Consider the following 17,806-nt stretch of genomic DNA (forward strand, 5'->3'; position numbering starts at 1 on the left):
AATATTAGCACATAAGACCAAAACTTAGCTGAAGAGCTTGAAAAGGCCTCTTTGGAGTCCAGCTTTCGGTCATGAGAGGCACAATCATTGTACATTGCAATATTTTGTTGCATACCTAACAGATGTCTACTTCAGTGTTTTTGTATGCTCCTGTACCTGAGAAGGGAGTTGTGTTATGGCTGCAGTGCTTCCTATAGTGAACTTAACAGGATTGTCTTCCCTGTCCATCTTACAGCGATGGAAGCAGCTGCATTAGATTTCAGTGTTCTTCACTGATATTGGCTATGCTTGCATAGCTGTCCCAAAACTGATTGCTGAAATATGAGGCTTTGAAATATCTTTGGCTGTTTTATGATACATAACTTGCTTTTCTCTTTCTAGGAGCTGGAACATACACAACCTCTTCACTGAGTACAAAGACTGCAAGCACCTCAGACCCTCCCAATATATGTAAAGTGAAACCACAACAGTTGCAGACAAGCAGTCTAGCTTCTGCTAGTCACTTTTCCCAGCTGAGCTGCATGCCATCCCTCATTGCTCAGCAGCAGCAAAGTCCACAGGTCTATGTGTCTCAGTCTGCAGCAGGTAATAGTGTTTGTGTCTGAGAAGCCACCTGTCTGCTTTTTTAGAGTTCTGAAGCTGGAGAGTTGTATTTAGTTCTGATTTTATCTGCAGTAAAAGCAGAAGGATGGAGAGTGTTCTGTAAGCAAGTATTCACTAATCATGTCTTACTCTAAATATCCATAAGTATAAAGATAATGCTATGTTGTTAGCTTGTTGAGAAAAATTTGTTTCAATCTCTAGTTTTACCATTTTTCTGATGCAGAATTTTCAATCTCTATGTAAGACTAAGAATTATTTAGTCTTGACTTCTTTCATAAAGCGCTACAGCAGTTGAGAATAACAGCACTTTTCATTTAAGAAAGCCCTACATGCAGTTAGCCTAAATTACATGACAGGTACAGCGTGTTCTTCCCTTTCCTTCACCCACATGCCTATTTTGGCCAGAATCTGTTGCTGACCCCCCAAGAACTGCATAGTTCTGAAGATGCCCAGGCAAAACTGTTAGGTTCTGGAGGGGAATTGGGGAAAAGATATCAAAGCTGGTTTGGAACCCAGCTCTTCACTTCTGTTCCTTCTCCCAGTCTGACTTGTAGCTGTCACACTGAGAAGTGCTGACAGTGGCTGCATCTCTAACTCTTGATGAAAATCTTTCTATCAGGGAGATGTTTAGAATCAGGTGCTAATCGTATTGCTCTTCTTGAGGTACTGCAGCTCAAATCCCAGCATTTTATATGGATACAAGTCATCTATTCAATACCCAACATGCACGTTTGGCACCACCTTCTCTGGCCCAACAGCAAGGCTTTCAGCCAGGGCTTTCTCAGGTATTTGGGGATTTCTTTTTTTTCTTTTTTTCCCCCTCCCTGTCCATGATGTCTTTAAGTCTCTCCTAATGAGTCACTGGGGGCAGGGGAGAGTGGGACTAAAGACTCTGCAAAAATGGGTTCATGCCTGCCCTTGCCATTTCATTCTGGTGCACATGGGTGGTGTTTGATCTCTGCTGTTCCCAAGAACGAGAGCGTTTGTCATGGAAGTTGAGATAATAAGCTTTCACTTACAAATATATTTTATGTAAAAGTTTGTAGTCACAGGAAAGGTTTATGTGGCCGTGTTAGTGCATGCTTATTCAATTTCTGTGGTACAAAATGTATATGCAGTTTTATGCAGTTGTTTTGTGTGTGCAAATCTTCAAGATTCATTCAGTCTCCGTTGGTTACTTGCAAGGAAAAGTGTAATATCCAACTAGAAAGTAATCTTCTGAATGGGAAACTGTACAAGCTCTGCATGCAGCCTTGGAATTTGATGTTATACAAATCCTGGCACATATCTAACTGTTGCTTTTCTACATGACTTTTGCCTTCGTATATTTAATGGTTTCTTTCTTACGCAGCCTGCTTCAGTTCAGCAGATCCCCATCCCCATCTATGCGCCCCTGCAAGGACAGCATCAAGCTCAGCTGAGTTTAGGAGCAGCACCAGCTGTTTCACAAGCACAAGAGTTGTTCGGCTCTTCCTTACAACCTTATAGGTGGGTAGCATATGCAAATTTCTCTGGGTTTCGAGTGGCATAATTTATAGAACTTGCTTCCCTGCAGACTTGTGTTCTGCGCTTCAATAGCTGCCTCATCTTCCTGTCTTCTAAAAATCTCTTTTCAAGTGTTTGTCTGGCTGAGAACTTCGTATGCAGATGATCAAGCTAGTCTGCATGTGCAGATGTAGTCGTGAAATCGTAGGTTCAAAAATTATGTATGATAATTGTATCTTTAGGGAACCAGGCTATAAAGCTGAAAAATTTGGTCTTTCTTACTAAGAGCAATAAAAGAGGATTCTATCCCTTTAGTTCAGTAATTTGTCTTTTTTTTCTAATCAAAGCAACATTGGCATTTTGAAACAATTTGAAATCCTAGTTTGAACCTCATGGGTGGTAGAAACTTAATTTCATTTGCGTAGGGGATAGCAGGATATGTTTTAGATAAATGTTTTCCATTTACTACACAAGATAATACGAGGACCAGTAGCTCTCAAAAGGTATTGATAGCCAAGCAAATTTCCCCTGTAAGCATCTCCAAAAGTTCTTGCACTTACCTAAACTGATTCACAGTGGTATAATTCTGACAAATTTTGTTTGTTTCACTTTGAGAAAGTTTCTTTGGAAATTTAGTTACAGGAATTTGTATATGCTGTGGCAAAAACTTGTTGCAGTGTAGAAAGCTGAAGCCACAGCAGGTTTAGATAACTGCATGTGTATCCTGCCTTTGTGCTTGGCTGACATTGGACCAAATATTGCTTGTTGTGCCACAACTGTCAAAAGTTGTTGCCAACAGTTGGCTTGTTGCAGAAACACAATTACTGTAGCTTTTGGGGTAGATTAAATAAATGCTTCTGGCTGATCTAGTCACACACAATCCCAGTATTAATGGAATTTTGGGTTGTGCTGTTTACAAGGGTATGAATGCTCTTCCCACATCTTTAAAGGTGCAGTGTTTGTCTGCTTTACTATTTTGAAGCCAAACCAGTCATTTGGAAGCTACAGTTGTCAACACCTGTTGATTGAACCTGTATTAAAAGTTAGATTATGGAGATATGTGAAGTCAAGAGAACAAAGCAGTTTACTTTATGACTAAGTGGAACTGCTCACATGTGGTGCTTCAGGAACTAAGAACTGGTAGCTTCTGTATGTTACAGTTCAGTTATGCAAAGACTAATTTAAGCGCACACATCTAAATAGCTAATTGTACTTTAGCATTTAAATAAAAAGCCTAGTCATTTTTTCCCTGTGACATCTGTTATTTTGCTGTATGCAGAGTAAATAGAAAAATCTACCTTTCTCGGGTGAAAATCTATTCAATGGAGATAAGCGTTCTTATTCTGTTTAAAAAATACAATCTGTGTTCTCAATTTTTTGTGGCTCGTTGTTGAGCACTCTCTGCATTTTTATGTATAATGCTTTAATCTCTTGCAGATCCCAGCAAGCTTTTATGCAAAGTGGTTTGTCTCAGCCATCACCAGTAGTTCTGTCTGGTACAGCCTTACACAACTTCCCAGCAGTGCAGCACCAGGAGCTTGCTAAGGCACAGTCAAGCCTGGCATTTCAACAGACTTCTAATACACAACCTATCCCCATCTTATATGAACATCAGCTCGGTCAGGCTTCAGGACTGGGAGGCTCTCAGCTTATCGATACGCACATTCTCCAGGTAGGAAATGTTCCAAAATGCAAGATTTCTGCAGTGGTTTGATAAGGATAATGCAATAATAAATCGATTATTGCTTAGACTGGGGACAAGCCACCTCTGTGATAACTGCGTGGTAGTCAGGGTGGCCAGAAACTTAAGACTCTTTGAAGAGAATGTTCCTTGATGTAAATGTACCGTTATGAAACTAATCTCTGAAATGAGGACTGTTCCCCAAACTACAAGGCTCCTTGCACTTCTGTCACTAATAGGTGATTAAAGGGTTATTCTACCACTTGCAAATGAGAGCTTTATCACAAGATGAAACCTTCGGGTTGTCAGATTCCTGTGCTGTGTTTTTGCTGTACTGATTGAAATACAGAAAAGCAAGACATGGTGTTTCCAAACTGCTCTCCTAAGTATTGTTAATGTAGTGGTGCCTTTCACTCTTCCTAGGCCAGAGCTACACTCACCCAAGCTTCAAATCTGTACTCTGGGCAAGTTCAACAGCCTGGCCAGAGCAATTTCTACAACACTGCACAGTCTCCCAGTGCTCTCCAGCAGGTAAACTATGGCATGGTAAATTTCCTAAATTCTCTTTAAAACCATGTTGTTGATATTTTTTGTGAGGTGGGAGTGCAGATGGGGGCTGAGACAATCTGCAGTTCTTCTAAAATGCAAGAAATTGTTAGCGAGGGAGACCTACCTACTGCATCAGCACTGAAAGAGTGAATTGTTGAGAAGTTGGATGGCCTACAAGTCCATGCTTATCGCTTGTCTCTGGCATCCTTCTCTTAAGCAGTTCATTTTCCAGCGGCAGGCAAGGATTTAGCTGGCACAGTGACATTTCTAATGGATTGCAGCATAGGCTGCCTTTATGGAGACAGGTACCAGTTGGTGTTGGTGGAGAAACACAAACCCCAAGTGCTTGGTGCGGCCTGCTCTTAACATCAGGTCTCACTAAGATGAAGCCACAGAGCTGCTATGTGCATCAGAGAGCTCAAGTATGTAGAAAACAAATGAAAAGTCAGATCGTACAGACAAACAGGACAATCAAGTCAGTAACCAGAAGCGTATGTCAGCAGGTTTGTAAAATTACTCCAGCAATTTTAAGTTTTTTGAATTCTTGTATGAAAGAGCTGTTAATTTTCTATGTGCAGTCATTCCATCATATTTACAGGATGCTGTTTAGTGGTTTTCATCGTATGGTTAAACTTTTTTTATAACTGGTTTTTTAAAAAAAAAGAAGATTATGGTGGGCTGGTTTATTATAGTTCAGATACATGAAAAGTTGCCAACACTGATATCTAGATGAGTATTAAAAAATTGGATCTCATTTATTGAAGATCTAGCATAACATTTTAAGGACCTTTAGAAAGATTTGTTTTTAATGTGTTCAAGCTTGGCTGCCACCGTGTTTTTAACCAGTTATTCTTCAGAGCAGAACCTTAGTTAAGTTTTTCACAGCTGAAGAATATATAATTCTTCTAGTCGCATTCAGAATATAATTTTCAGTTTGTGGTATTTCCATGTTTATCACTACTCTTCTGTGGTGAATTCTGCCCACAGCACTCCATGTTAATGGAAGCAGGGGTCAGGTTACAACTTGTTCCGTTTTTTTGAAGCTCATATTGCTGGCTGTTGTGACTCATGGCAAGTGGAATCTAGTTTTCATCCCAAGCAGTGTCCTTATGACTAAAATTATTTGATATAAACAATCCCATCCACACATACATACACATACAACTAATCTGTTCCACTTTCATGAGTTGAGTTAAATTTACCTCTTCATACAATGAAATCATGTTGAATGTAGTTGGAGTAGGACCTAGCATGCAACTTTGTGTCTGAAGAGTGAAGACCCAGATTAGAACTGATTATAAAGACAGGGTAAACAAATTAACTTATTTGCTTGCTGCTCTCTGGGTAAATGTATGAACTCATTAAGCAGTTTCCTTTGAATGTGGCTGAAATCGTAGAGCTAGTAAAGAGAGTTAAATAAGGGTCCTTGTGTATATGTTACTGGTGATCTTGTATCTTTTTCCAGGTGACAGTGCCTTTGCCAGGATCACAGATTTCATTGCCCAACTTCGGATCCACAGCACAGCCCCTTATTGCCCTACCCCAGTCTTTACAGCCACCACTACAGCACACGCCACCACAAGCCCAGGCTCAAAATCTAAGCAGACCTGCACAAGTAACCCAGCCTTTCAGAGGATTAATCCCAGCAGGAACCCAGCACAGCATGATTGCTGCAACTGGAAAGGTAACAATATCAGTAAATCTACAGTACAAAAACTAGTACAAGGCGGAGCTGTGTGCCGTTTTGTAGAACCAACGTGGCAACCTGTGTTGACTCTTGCATCTAAAACCCTGCCTTGACCTTACCAAGGCAGGGATGGGAAGACAAAAAAGCCAGTGAAGATTAGCCATGGACTAGTAGGGTATTTCATGTAGAAGCTGTGTAGAAATTAGTACAGACGTGTTGTTTGAGCAGCAGGCAAACAACAGTACGCTGTCAGGCCTGGTTTCTGATTCTGGTCATGCACATTTGTTGCTTTGCTGCAGTATGAGACCAGGAATGATTTCTAAGATTGCACTTGCTTCCAAACCACCAAGTTCACCAACCATGTCTGTAACTTCTCCTCCAGCTGAACAAATCTGTTCTGCCATATATTTGTTGTACTGTCAAATAGGGAATGCACACAGCGCGGAATAGATCTAGTCTTTACTAATACTGCCCTGTTCTCCGGATTGATCAATGACCTGGAGAACTCCAGTCAGGAGGCTGCAATGGAAAACACTGCAAGAGACGAGTTTATGCGTATTTGTGTAGTTATCCCTTGTACATTTGTAAGGATATTAAAACTTGTTCCGTTTTGTCCTGGAACTTGAATCCAAGAGTGAATGTCAGGGGATCACTTTTCTAGTGCAACAGACTGGATGTTTAGGGTCGTCAGTGAACTGGTATCAGCTGTGACACTAAACCAGAATTAAACTTCACTAATGCTGCTGGGGCTCTGCTTTTCTGAATAGCACAGCAAGGTGCATATTGAGAAAGTAGCATTGTGTGCGAGGCAGAACCTTCATGTATAGAAAAGGATGGTCTTGCAACTGAAGAAAACTCTTCTTGAGTTACAGCTCTAGTAAGGAGACACTGAAATAGTGCAGGAAACTTGAATACCTAAGAGGGAATTCACTCCTTTATCTGGAGCTGCTGTGGTAATTGCTAATGAGGGGATTTGTGGAGCTGGCTTCCAATCACAAGGTCTCTTGTCTCAGATTCACAGCACCTTGGGATTTTTTGATAGTATGCAGCACAGTGCAGTTGCAGCAAATTTTTGCGTGAGTAGTGGGTGGTAACACTGGAGATGAACACAGCTAGGTTTTCTGGCAGATGTAGCAAGGTCTTTCCCCAGAGCAGGGAACAGTCTAGCTCTGGAGCTGCACTAGATTTTGCAGTGCTTTGGAGTATAACATGACCCTGCTGTCCGATGGTTTACAGCTGTGCTAAGAAAAATCTGTCTTGGGTATTAATTTGGACAGTAAAGGCAACCAGAGTTCCAGATCACCTAGATGACATTTTCATCATATTGCCCATCAAGAGCACATGGTGATTTTTGCACTGTGCAGTTTTCTAGCTTCATAGCAGCTCGCCAAACCTGTTCACCTTTATAATTTTTATGAGCCCATCTTCCAAGCAGCAGTGTGTTTCTTTCTACAGTTGTCATTGCAAAATGATCACTCATTTCAACAAGAAATGAGGAAGAGCTACAGTGAGATGGTGACCTTAGGTTAGTTTCCTGCCTCCTTTTAAGCATTCCATCAGTTTTCCTGCTAAAGAAAGTCAACTGTAAACAGCCACACAGTTTTAACTGAGTTGTTGTTGCTGTTACACTTCATAGCTGTGTGTAAAAAGATAGTGTTGCAGAGACTAATTTATTCTGTATGTCTGCAGAATAACATGCAAGATTCATTGCTCCATTTAGAGTTTGCAGATCTGTTGTCTGCATGACCATTCTGGTTTTGCTTGTGCTTTTGTTTTTTTAATAGAGCTGGGTTATTTCATGGCAATTTTCACTTCAGCGTTTTTCAGTATTGTATCTAAATATTTTTCAGTGATACCAGAGATGGGGAAGGAAATTTTAACCCTGCAGCATGATGGCCAAATGTGAAATGAGTCATCAATCCCATTTTGTTATGCAGGAAGATTGTTAGAAATCCAGCACCATTGCTGGAAGTGCCAACTAGTGCAGGAAAACCTGTACACAGGTTCTTACACTGCTGGGGTTGTCCTAATTATGAGAAGCTGTTTTGCAATCTGGCTTTCACCGCCATTTAGCTGACCTATTTTCTAAGTAAGCTAACTGTTACATAGTAAATGTAATTTTTCTTTTGAATAAGAACCAACATGTCAGTTGCTGTGCTTTTCAGATATCAGAAATGGACCTGAAGGCATTTGGAGGTGGCATTGATGTTAAACCTGGAACACCACCAGTTACTGGTAGAAGTACTACTCCAACCTCCAGTCCTTTCCGGTAAATCACTCTTAAGCTCAAAATTCCTTGAAATCAGAGCTAGAAAATGTACTTAGTCATGCATAACCAGCCGATTCTGAAAGGTATGAGGTGAGGGTCTACTAGGGTAAAATACAGTGCTTAATCTTAGCCTGAAAGCCACATTCCACTAGTTTATCAGATCTGCTCTACTTGGCTGGAAGCATATAGCTCTGAAATATAATGTTTAAAATACTTTTTTAATTCGGTCACACTAAACAAGTCTTGTAAAACTGACCTGGGAATTGCACCAGGAAAACTCAGAGATGGCAAGGAAGCTGTACTTTGGGATAAGACTCTAATACAGTTTTTTAGCTGTGATGCTCAAAGTAAAACACATGAGGGCTTACATCTCAGTTGTGGCAACAATTCTCAATTGACTTGATAGTATATAGCTTAGATATTCTACACGGGATGTCTGTTCTCCTAGCAGCCAAAGCAGGGCTTATCGTAAGCTTTTGCTCTTAAGCGTAGAGGTACCGGGAAGAACAAGGTAAGGTCTCAAGGGTTCAAAGTGAAGACCGTTTAAACAGAGATGACTTTACACTTAAACAATGTTAGTGTGTTGGAAGTTTAGCTGGCTGCTAGTGCCCCGACAGCTGACTTTACATTAAGTGTATCACCCACACACTCTGCGTGAGAACCCTCTGCAAGTCAAGCTCCATTTCCTGAAGAAGGCTGCTCACTTTCCTGTTTCTCCAAGAGCTGTTTGGTGCCCTTCCTCTAGATAAACTTTCAGGCTCCATTTAATTCACCTCTTAAAAGTTTTAATGGAGCATCATGTTCTTAGCCAAATAAAACAGAGGGAGAGCATTTTCTGTGAATTCTTGAAATATAGTCAAATGCATTTTAAATGCATTCGACACAGGTCAGAGTGGAAGCAGCTGCACATCTCAGCTTCTGTCCTTCATGCTTAATGCCTGTTGTGACAAGCTCTGAACTTGACATGATAGATCAAACAGTGTAAAGGGATAGGACTGAACATAAAGATAGCAGGGATGGGAAGAGGCGCACATTTCTGACATCAGTGCTTGTGTTATGTACCTTTGGAAAAGGTCACTTTCGTACAAACTTTACTCTTGAATCTTCTTATATCCCAAATATTTCTGTGGGGGGTTCTTTAAGCTTTCTTAACTTTTGCAAGTTCTGAGTTTTTTTGCATTTGAAAGTCATGGTAGATCCAGTAGAATATCTGATACCAGCTTCTTTAAGAGATTACTTTCCCCCCTCCCCTCCAATGCTCAGTTTCTGTTTAAGTTGTAACCAAAGGCAGAAACATCCTCTGATTGAGATCAGTGTGATTCTAACTGGTGTTCTCTTCTTTAGGGCCAGTTCTACAAGTCCTAACAATCAGTCCAATAAAATGAACAGCATTGTGTACCAGAAGCAGTTTCAGTCAGCAGCTGCCACTGTGAGGATGACACAGCCATTTCCTGCACAGTTTGCACCACAGGTAGGTGACTGGTGGCTTCCTACAAACAAATCTGTTTCTCTGTGTGACCTGGTGACTTTGTAACTTGGCTGTGTTTCCTCAGGCTTTATCATGGGGAGATACAAAATGGAATCCTTAAAGAAAACAAAATGGTGTGAGAAAACTGATTTCAAGATCAAGGCTGAAAAAAACCCTCTGATCTTGCTAGCTAGTAGTGTGGATTTTGTGGTGTGTTTAACTTTGAGAGTTCTGTGCATGCTGAGGAATTTACTACAAGTTGTGAATAACATAGAACAAACAGCTGTTCTGCTGGTTTCCCTGTGCAGCTGTAGTGCGCCTTATCCTGCAAAAGCAGGTCATTTGGTTGGGAAACGGGGAAACTTTGTGTCTCAGGTTCCAGTGCGTATTTTAAACTTCTACAGACAAAGCATATTTGTAGTTGTTTCTCTGAGATGTGGCTCTGAGATACTGACGGAGCAGTTCAGGTTGGAGAGGATCTGTGGAGGTTTTATAGTCCATACAAAGTGGGGCTGACGGCAAAGGGTTTGGTTTGCTTCTGGCATTCCAGGAAGGACAGCTTACAGGGAAGGATGGTGCTTCCCTTTTTACTGGTGCCTGTAGCCTGGCTGCTAGGGAAACGTAGCCTCTCTAAAAATGTGAGATTTCTTTTTAGCATTTGGAGTGTTTGACTGCAGGACTTGAAATTCATTTTTTTGATTGCTGCTAGCAGAGACTATCTGGACTTTAAGGGCTGCCTTTCCCTAGGGACTCCTCTGCCTTGCATGAATCTTCTCTCTTATTACGTGCTGATTTTAAGTTGTTGGTTCTAATTCCAGGCACAGCAGCGATCCAGAGCTGTGTTTTGCTGGAGCTCAAGCAGGGTCCTTTATTAGCATAAAGCCTATTTCTTGATACCAGTTTGATGGCAGAGCAGGATTTTTTTTTTTCCCCTTTAAGGTAATGCCAACATGCAGTCTAGTTGGCAATTTTCTAATTGCGAAATGTCTTTTTGTTGTTTTTTCCCCCACTTAGATGTTCTCTCAGCCTAACCTGCTCCCTCCATTGGTAAGAGCCCCATACACTAACACCTTCCCAGCGCCTGTTCAGAGGCTGCCAGTAGTACCGCATAGTCAGATGCCGTCTCAGATGACCACAGGCCTTATGAGCCACCCTGATTTACCACGTGTGGCCAGAGGTCTTTGTGGATCAGTATCTGGAGCCAGAGGCAGTCAGGTCCAGTCTGCGATGAAGGCTAAACGAGACGTGAAGGTTAGTATTTGAACAGCAGTGCTGCTAACACCAGTTCAGTCTTGACAGTTTGTAGGGCAGGAATGTGGCTGCAAATCATGTCTTAATTAAAATGCCTCTGGATCCAAAGCTGGTAGCAGGGCCTTGAACAGCTCAACACAGACCTTCTCTAAGACTTGGTTTTTCAGTAACAACTGGAGCCTCAAACTGGTAGGGAGCTTCCTTTCTCAAGTGGTCTTGTGGTGAGCAGTTGTGAAGCTGCCACTGCTGTTGAGGGCAATCTGAGAATTAGGTTTCAAGAGCCTGGATTTTTTGAATACGTGACAAAGCCTATAAACATGACTGTTGGCTGTCATTTCACATCTGCTTCCCCAGCTCTGAGCAGCAGCGTGAACCCTCCTGTTCCAGCCAGCCTCGATTCTCAGTTATCCTGGTGATTTATTCCGCAGTGGTATGAAATGCCTGAGAGGATCCTGTGGTAGAATGCAGGAATGCGATACGCTTCATTGAAGAGGTGGCTGCATTTCAATAGCAGGTGATGAGTCAGCTAACTTGTGAAGCACTCAGGACCTTTCAGGATGAGGCAAGCTGTTCTTACCAAGACAGGGACTGCAGAATCGGTTGTCTGTCAGGGGACACCATTGTACATGTAGCCTGTTCTCTGCAAAGTGAGTTGCTTGCATGAATGTATCGTACAAAGGACTACCTCTATTACTGTCATTTGCCATAACTATTGAGGTGTAAAAGCAAGAGAGTGTGCTTTTCCTGGTGGTGTCTGGTTGTAGAAAAATTGATTGCCTCTTAAATTCTAGTATTTGGTCTGTTTAGTTTTTTAGTTTACGCTAGCTGTAGACTTAGCAGGTGGTGCTTAGTGTATTGTCTCGAGTCTACATTGTGAATTGAATCTAGCCAGTCATTGCAAATGCTGATATGTACTCCTGGTTCCATGAACTCCCCTGCAAACACTGTTCAGAATGATGCAGATTATGAGCTTTTCTGTCATGGTGGGTTATTTGTGATCAAGTCATTCAGCCTTCTAGTCTTAACCTCTGGGGATGGCTGAAATCTGTGCAAAAGATTTCAGGTGTCCATCTGGCTCCAGTAAAATCAGACTGCTCTTGCAGTTCTGCGCACCAGAGTGGATAGATTTGTTTTCTGTTTTGTTGCTGGTTGAGTTACTTAGAGCAATTACACAGTATTAAAGCCACAACCTCTTGTTCCAGACTTTTACTGGTTTATGTGTGTGTGTCCCTTGTTGTGTCCAGTTTCCCCCTGTGCCTGATTTCTGTTAAAGCGCAAAGTCATTAGAGGGGTATGATGAGGCTTAGTGTCCATATTGTATCCTAATAGAAGGAACCCCAGCTATTAGACACCTTTTTAATGTTAAAAACGGCATTTGACTACATTTGGCTTAATCGTGCAGCTTCCAAAAGATTGAACTCTTCATGCCAGTCCCGCTTTGCCTGTGTCAGGGTAGGAAAGCCAAGTGTTTGCTCTGGAGGCTCTGGTCTGCACAGTGTCTCCACTGAGAAAGGAAGATCCAGTGTAGAACTGAAACGCATAGTGACAAAGGTGGAATTTCACAGTTACCAGTAGAGTTCACAGGAGGGATTTTTAGGGAAACCAGGCAGTAATTTATTCTTCTGTGCTTTCTGGAATGAGCACCGGCTTTGAGTGGGAAGCAGATAAGGCTTCAGTTTACATGTAACACAAGCTTGACCCAGGTTTGTTTGTGTCCGTGTTGCCGATGCTGAAGTCTGTATCCAGAACACCAGAAGGAGAAACCTGGGTGCTTAGACAAGGTTCTGCTGCTGTCTTACAGACCCTGTGCTCAAGAAGCCCAGAGCATGCAGCAGGGGAAGTGGAGCGTGGCCCTTGGTGTGGGCAGTGCCTGTGCAGTGGGGTAGTCAGGGTGCAGGCAGCGAGCGGACATGCACACCTTCTGGTCCTGTCTGACTGACTGAGGCTTTGGCTTGAGCCTATGGTAGGCAGTGGTTACACTTTTTAAGCTCTGCAATAATAGTGGCATAAAAAGGTGTTTGATAATGCTCCAAACTGTTGTCCCCGATCCTCTTTTCTGGAGTGAGGAGTAGGAAGAACGAGGGAAGCCTAGGCATGATGCTAAGCTACTACTGAGGAGCCAAGCATGCAGATGTGGTGACATCTGGGAAGGAACTAGATGGACACTGCCTTTCTAGGAAAGCCTGGTCACTGCGGTCAGTCCTTCCTCATTTAGGAATTACTTTTGTGGAGACATTTTTATTCCTATGCCCTCTCTTCAGTAAACGTCTTTTCTCCCTTTCTTAAGGCAAAGCAGAGAGCTGAGGTGCTCCAGTCCACCCAGAGGTTCTTTTCTGAGCAGCAGCAGCAGAGCAAACCCATAGGAGGCAAAGCACAGAAAGTGGACGAGAATGGGAGCAAACCTGCCGAGGCAATTCCTGACTCTTCAGGAGTCTGCCAGGACAAAGCCGAGGAAAAGCCCACCCCTGCGCCTGCTGCAACACCAAAACCTGTTAGAACTGGACCAATCAAACCTCAGGCAATCAAAACTGAAGAAACAAAATCTTAGAGGCTGTGTTTCTGTGGAGGTGGGGGGGAAAGGGGAGCAGGAGTGAGATTACAGCAGCATGAATTTGTAGCCTAAAGGACAAGACGACAGTCTTCTCTCCATGCAGAGCTCAGTGGCAAGGAGCATGGAAGCTATCAGCAGTTCCAGATGCAAACTGCTGCATATCCAACTGAGCTGCTAGGCTCTTTGGGCTTGTATCTTCTTTAACAGCATGAAGGCTGCTTGTGGTGTGTACCCATCCTACACGTGTGCACGCGTTTTGGCTTACACACCTGTTTGCTTCCCAAAGTGGAAAAACTTGAGAAATAGCAGTGGTGGGGAAGAAGGTGGTCAGGGAAGCATATTCCTAGCTGACAAGTTGAATACTCTCTTATTTTCTTCAGGCTCTGATCTTCAGCTGCTATGTATCTTTTTTAAGCCCTTGAGTATGAGAACATGCAGATCTGAAGATGGTGCTGGGCCAAGTGAAGTGTGCTGAGATTTTAGTGACTTAAGAAGCTTCTGTCTTGTGATAAACAGAGGGATTAATGTAGCTGGCAAAATTGCCTTTGCCAAGTGACTTCTAACCTCCCGTAACACAGAGCAATGCTGATGATGGTGAATTTCCCTCTGAAGGCAGTGCTTTGCTGGCTGCTGCTTCCTGGATGGCAATATTCCGTATTTAGGTCACTGTATGAAAATGCTACTTGGCCACCTGTGTTCTCTACGCCCACTCCCCCCTCAGGCGTTCACCTCTGAAGCTGAAAGGCTCGTTGCATACCTAGCTGAGTTTCTTCTGTTCACCTCTGTCCCGCTATCTTTATATGATGCGAGTGATCTTGAAACGGTTACCAGCTTATGTCTGTATACAGCTACGAGCACTTAGAACTGTGCCACAAGAATAAAAGAAACCTTACCAGATTAAGAGAGTTTTCTGTTCTACAAGGTGCATTCTTTATATCAGAGCTGCGTCGCACCACCTCCTTGCCCACAGTGTGCTGGAAAGTAGAATCAAATTGAATAAATGCCTTTTTAATTGTATCCTCTAGTATTATAGCTGTAGGACAGTACTGTATGATACTTCTGTGAATGTAAGATATCCTGTACCTGCTTATGATATGTAGTAGTGACTGTGCTATACTGGAGCTGTTTTTAATAATGTTATTCTAGAGATTTTTTTCCAGACAATGATTGAAAAAGCTAATAAAAAGCACCAGGTACCACATCAGTAGCAGAATTTGCTGTTTTTTTCTGGGATTTTTTTTTTTTTTACTTTTTTTGGAAGGAAGAGTGAGTTGAAAGTCTCTAATGTGTATAATTTTGTTCAAATGACTGCAGAAGCTGGAAAGGCTGTTGCTGCTATTGATGCCTAGTGAATTGCGATTGGTTATCTTTTTATATAAATATATATATAATTTGAAGTTTTGGAAACTTTAGCTGTGATGTCAACTTTGGAAAAAAGTATCCCACTTGTAGTGTGAGTTGGCATTGTACAGAAATTAACAGCCATATTGGTCTAGAAATGTTAAACTTAATTTTTTTTCCATTTGTACAGGGGTAACGCACTGTATTAAATATGTACGGTCTTATTTACATGGGTTTGATTACAGAAACTAATAAAGTATTCTCTAAATAAAGTATCCGGGTGATCTCATGATTAGCAAAGTGCTGCAGGATGCAAGGAGAGCACCTGAACATCGTGTGCCAAGTGTGGGGTGTGTGTTATGACGAGGCTTCTGAAGAAAAACAGTTGAAACAGCTTATTCTCCAGCACAGGTCTCGCAGGACTTGGCTTCCATCTCGCTCTGGAAGGAGCCTGCATGTGCAAGGCGTAACGTCTCAGCCTGCTGGTGAGCCGCATGTTGTTTCCTACGGGAGAGCTGCCTGTTAGAGGAGACCTGGATGAACCCAGGCAGTTTCTCTCACGTAGCCGGCAGGTGACTGCAGGCAGAGGCCCTGGCAGCAGAGGGGCTGTGAGAAGCCAGAGGTTTCCCTGCAGGAAGGGAGCCTTGACGTGACGCTTCCTGGTGCTGCCCCTGAGCTGCTCCCTTCCCACCTCCCTGCGAGCAGCACACACTTGCTCCCACGCTTTCAAATTGCCATCGCTGACCCACGCCCTTAAGCAGGGGACAGGATGAAGGGTTGAGCATCCCAGCAGTCCTTCACCCTGCTTCCTGGGGCTCCCTGCCCTCTGGGGTTCTGAGGAGCTGGACCTGGTCCTTCCAGGGGGTTTCCAGTAAACCAGCACCATGGAGCAGATGAAGGTGCTGTAATCCACAGCTGGAGCAATGGGCAGAAGTAACCTCTGAGTAGATGACACTGCTGGTAAATGGCCTTTTTTACAGGAACTGTAGGAGCAGAGGTACAGCCAGCCCTCGGGAGAGGAGGGTGGAAGGGACTGGAACTGAGGGAGAGCCAACAAGCTTGAACCACAAACGGGCTCTACAGGAGAAGGTTTTGGTGGTAACTGAGTTACCCCAGTGTTTCCCTGTTTTGAGGCTGCCTTCTGGTTCAACCTGGAAGAACCTCCTAAAAATAGGAAAGCATTCCCTGGACTATTCTGTTTCTGAGGAAAAGCTGTTGAAAAGATTAATCTTAAATTCTCCAGCAAAGCCATGAGAGAAGTCAGGCAAATTTCCCAGGGTCAGCAGTGGGAATGTACCAAACTTTTGGCTATTTCTTGCACTAAGCAGAACAAGGAGATAATAATTCCTACAGAAACATAATTAGAATCAAATGCTTGAGTGTTTAGAGCATCTGAACAACCTGATGTTGATGTGCCTCCCCAAACCAGCCTTGAACCACCCCAGCTGTCTTGGAGGCCAGACTGAGCTTTCCATCACTGACCCTGGTTTGTGGAATGTTTTTATGACGCTTAACCAGATAACTTGCTCCTGGACATTTACACTGGAATAGATTTTGCTTCTTTAATTTGAGTGGGATTTGGTCTGTAGTCTCTTTTCTGGGACTCTGGTTATCACAAATAATTGTAGTGAAAATCTCCCATAAATTAGGGAACTATTGGAGGAATTTGCCTTTTTTTTTTTTTCTTAGTAATGTTCAGTTTGCAAAAAGACTGTGACTTTCCAGAAGTGCAGGAGCAGAAGGGTGTTAATATGGCTCGGGTCAGACCTAGCAACCCTCTCACCTCAGGCTGGCTTCTCAATGGGCTGCAGGAGGGGAGAGACACTCCGGGCTTGTTTTGCCAAGGCTGTTGAGTAAGGCTGTGTATTCGCACTGTTCAGCTCTAGCTCAGCTTTCTGCAAATCCTGCAGCCATTGGTTTGTCTTCATTTATTTTTATGAGGCAATTAAGCGATGGGCATCCCGGCCTGAGAAGACCCCAGGGAGTGGGGTAAGGCTGGGGCTGTCTGCTCTCTGTGTCCCTCTTCACTGAGAAGCCTTTGGTGTAGCTGGTGCGCAGGGAACAAGCCCTCCCTTCATGCTGTGGCTGGACCCATGGTGCCTCCGAGGAACCGTGGGGTGAAGGAGGGTTCCAGTGTTGCCTCCTCTCCTGGTTTGGGACAGCAATGCCATTTTCCTGCCCTTGGTTGCAGGGTTTCTGGGCGCTATCCCCTCAAGTGAGCAGCTGAACCCCCCAGCACTGCAGCAAAGGCGATGCTGTCTCCATCTGCCTCCATCCTTCCCACCATCAGCCACCCCAATCTCTGCTGCCCAGAGCTCATTAATCTTTTCTGTCTGGCAAATCTCCAAGGTTTAGCACTGAAGTTTTAGCTTTTATTCTGATTCAATGACGTGGGAATGTCACGGCCTCTATTCACACTACATAAAGGTGCTCCCAAGGTCGGCCCTGCCACCAGCTGCCTCCCGAATCTGGGATTTTCCCTGCCAAAGCTTCACAGCCCCCCCAGCCCCTTCTGCCTGGCAGTGCTCGGAGGGGGACACCAGCATTTCACACTCCCTCTGCGCTCCAACCCACCCAACCCCAAGGGCAGCCCTGGCTCGGAAAGAGGAGCGAGGCAGCAGTGGGCATCGCATCGTTTCTTGGGCTGGGACCCTGCATATCCCTGGGGGATGCAGCCGCCCCAGGTGCAGAGGCGGGGTGAAGGAAAAGCTGCCTACAGCCTCTCTTTAGTTAAACTGGGGAATGCTGCAGGCCAGGCAGGGCCAGAGCTGCAGCGCCGCACCAGTGGCTGGGCAGCTGTAAAGCCAAAGCACGCGGCCGAGGGGCTGGGAGTGCCGAGGGGCTGGGAGTGCCAAGGGGCTGCTCAGCCTTGAGATGCACTGCCAGCATTCCCCACCACTGCTCTCCTGGCTTCCCATTTC

The 17,806-nt window shown here is 43.7% G+C and overlaps 1 protein-coding gene across 15 annotated transcripts in view; it reads left to right on the forward strand.

The window, feature by feature from the left end:
• PRRC2C (proline rich coiled-coil 2C) overlaps positions 1 to 15,158 on the forward strand; it is a 73,668-nt gene extending 58,510 nt beyond the window's left edge. For 6 of the 15 annotated variants that reach the window (XM_054072580.1, XM_054072588.1, XM_054072587.1 and 3 more), the window contains 10 exons: positions 382 to 585; positions 1,267 to 1,388; positions 1,955 to 2,091; positions 3,526 to 3,760; positions 4,193 to 4,315; positions 5,784 to 6,002; positions 8,171 to 8,274; positions 9,619 to 9,745; positions 10,757 to 10,993; positions 13,281 to 15,158. In XM_054072580.1, the coding sequence (XP_053928555.1) occupies positions 382 to 585; positions 1,267 to 1,388; positions 1,955 to 2,091; positions 3,526 to 3,760; positions 4,193 to 4,315; positions 5,784 to 6,002; positions 8,171 to 8,274; positions 9,619 to 9,745; positions 10,757 to 10,993; positions 13,281 to 13,541 (1,769 nt within the window). In that variant the 3' untranslated portion in view covers positions 13,542 to 15,158. The other 9 variants (XM_054072592.1, XM_054072593.1, XM_054072596.1 and 6 more) reach the window with 6 other exon arrangements.
• The last annotated feature ends 2,648 nt before the right edge of the window (positions 15,159 to 17,806 follow it).

The sequence above is a fragment of the Cuculus canorus genome, chromosome 8, assembly GCF_017976375.1.
Source record: "Cuculus canorus isolate bCucCan1 chromosome 8, bCucCan1.pri, whole genome shotgun sequence".
Taxonomy (NCBI): Eukaryota; Metazoa; Chordata; class Aves; order Cuculiformes; family Cuculidae; genus Cuculus; species Cuculus canorus.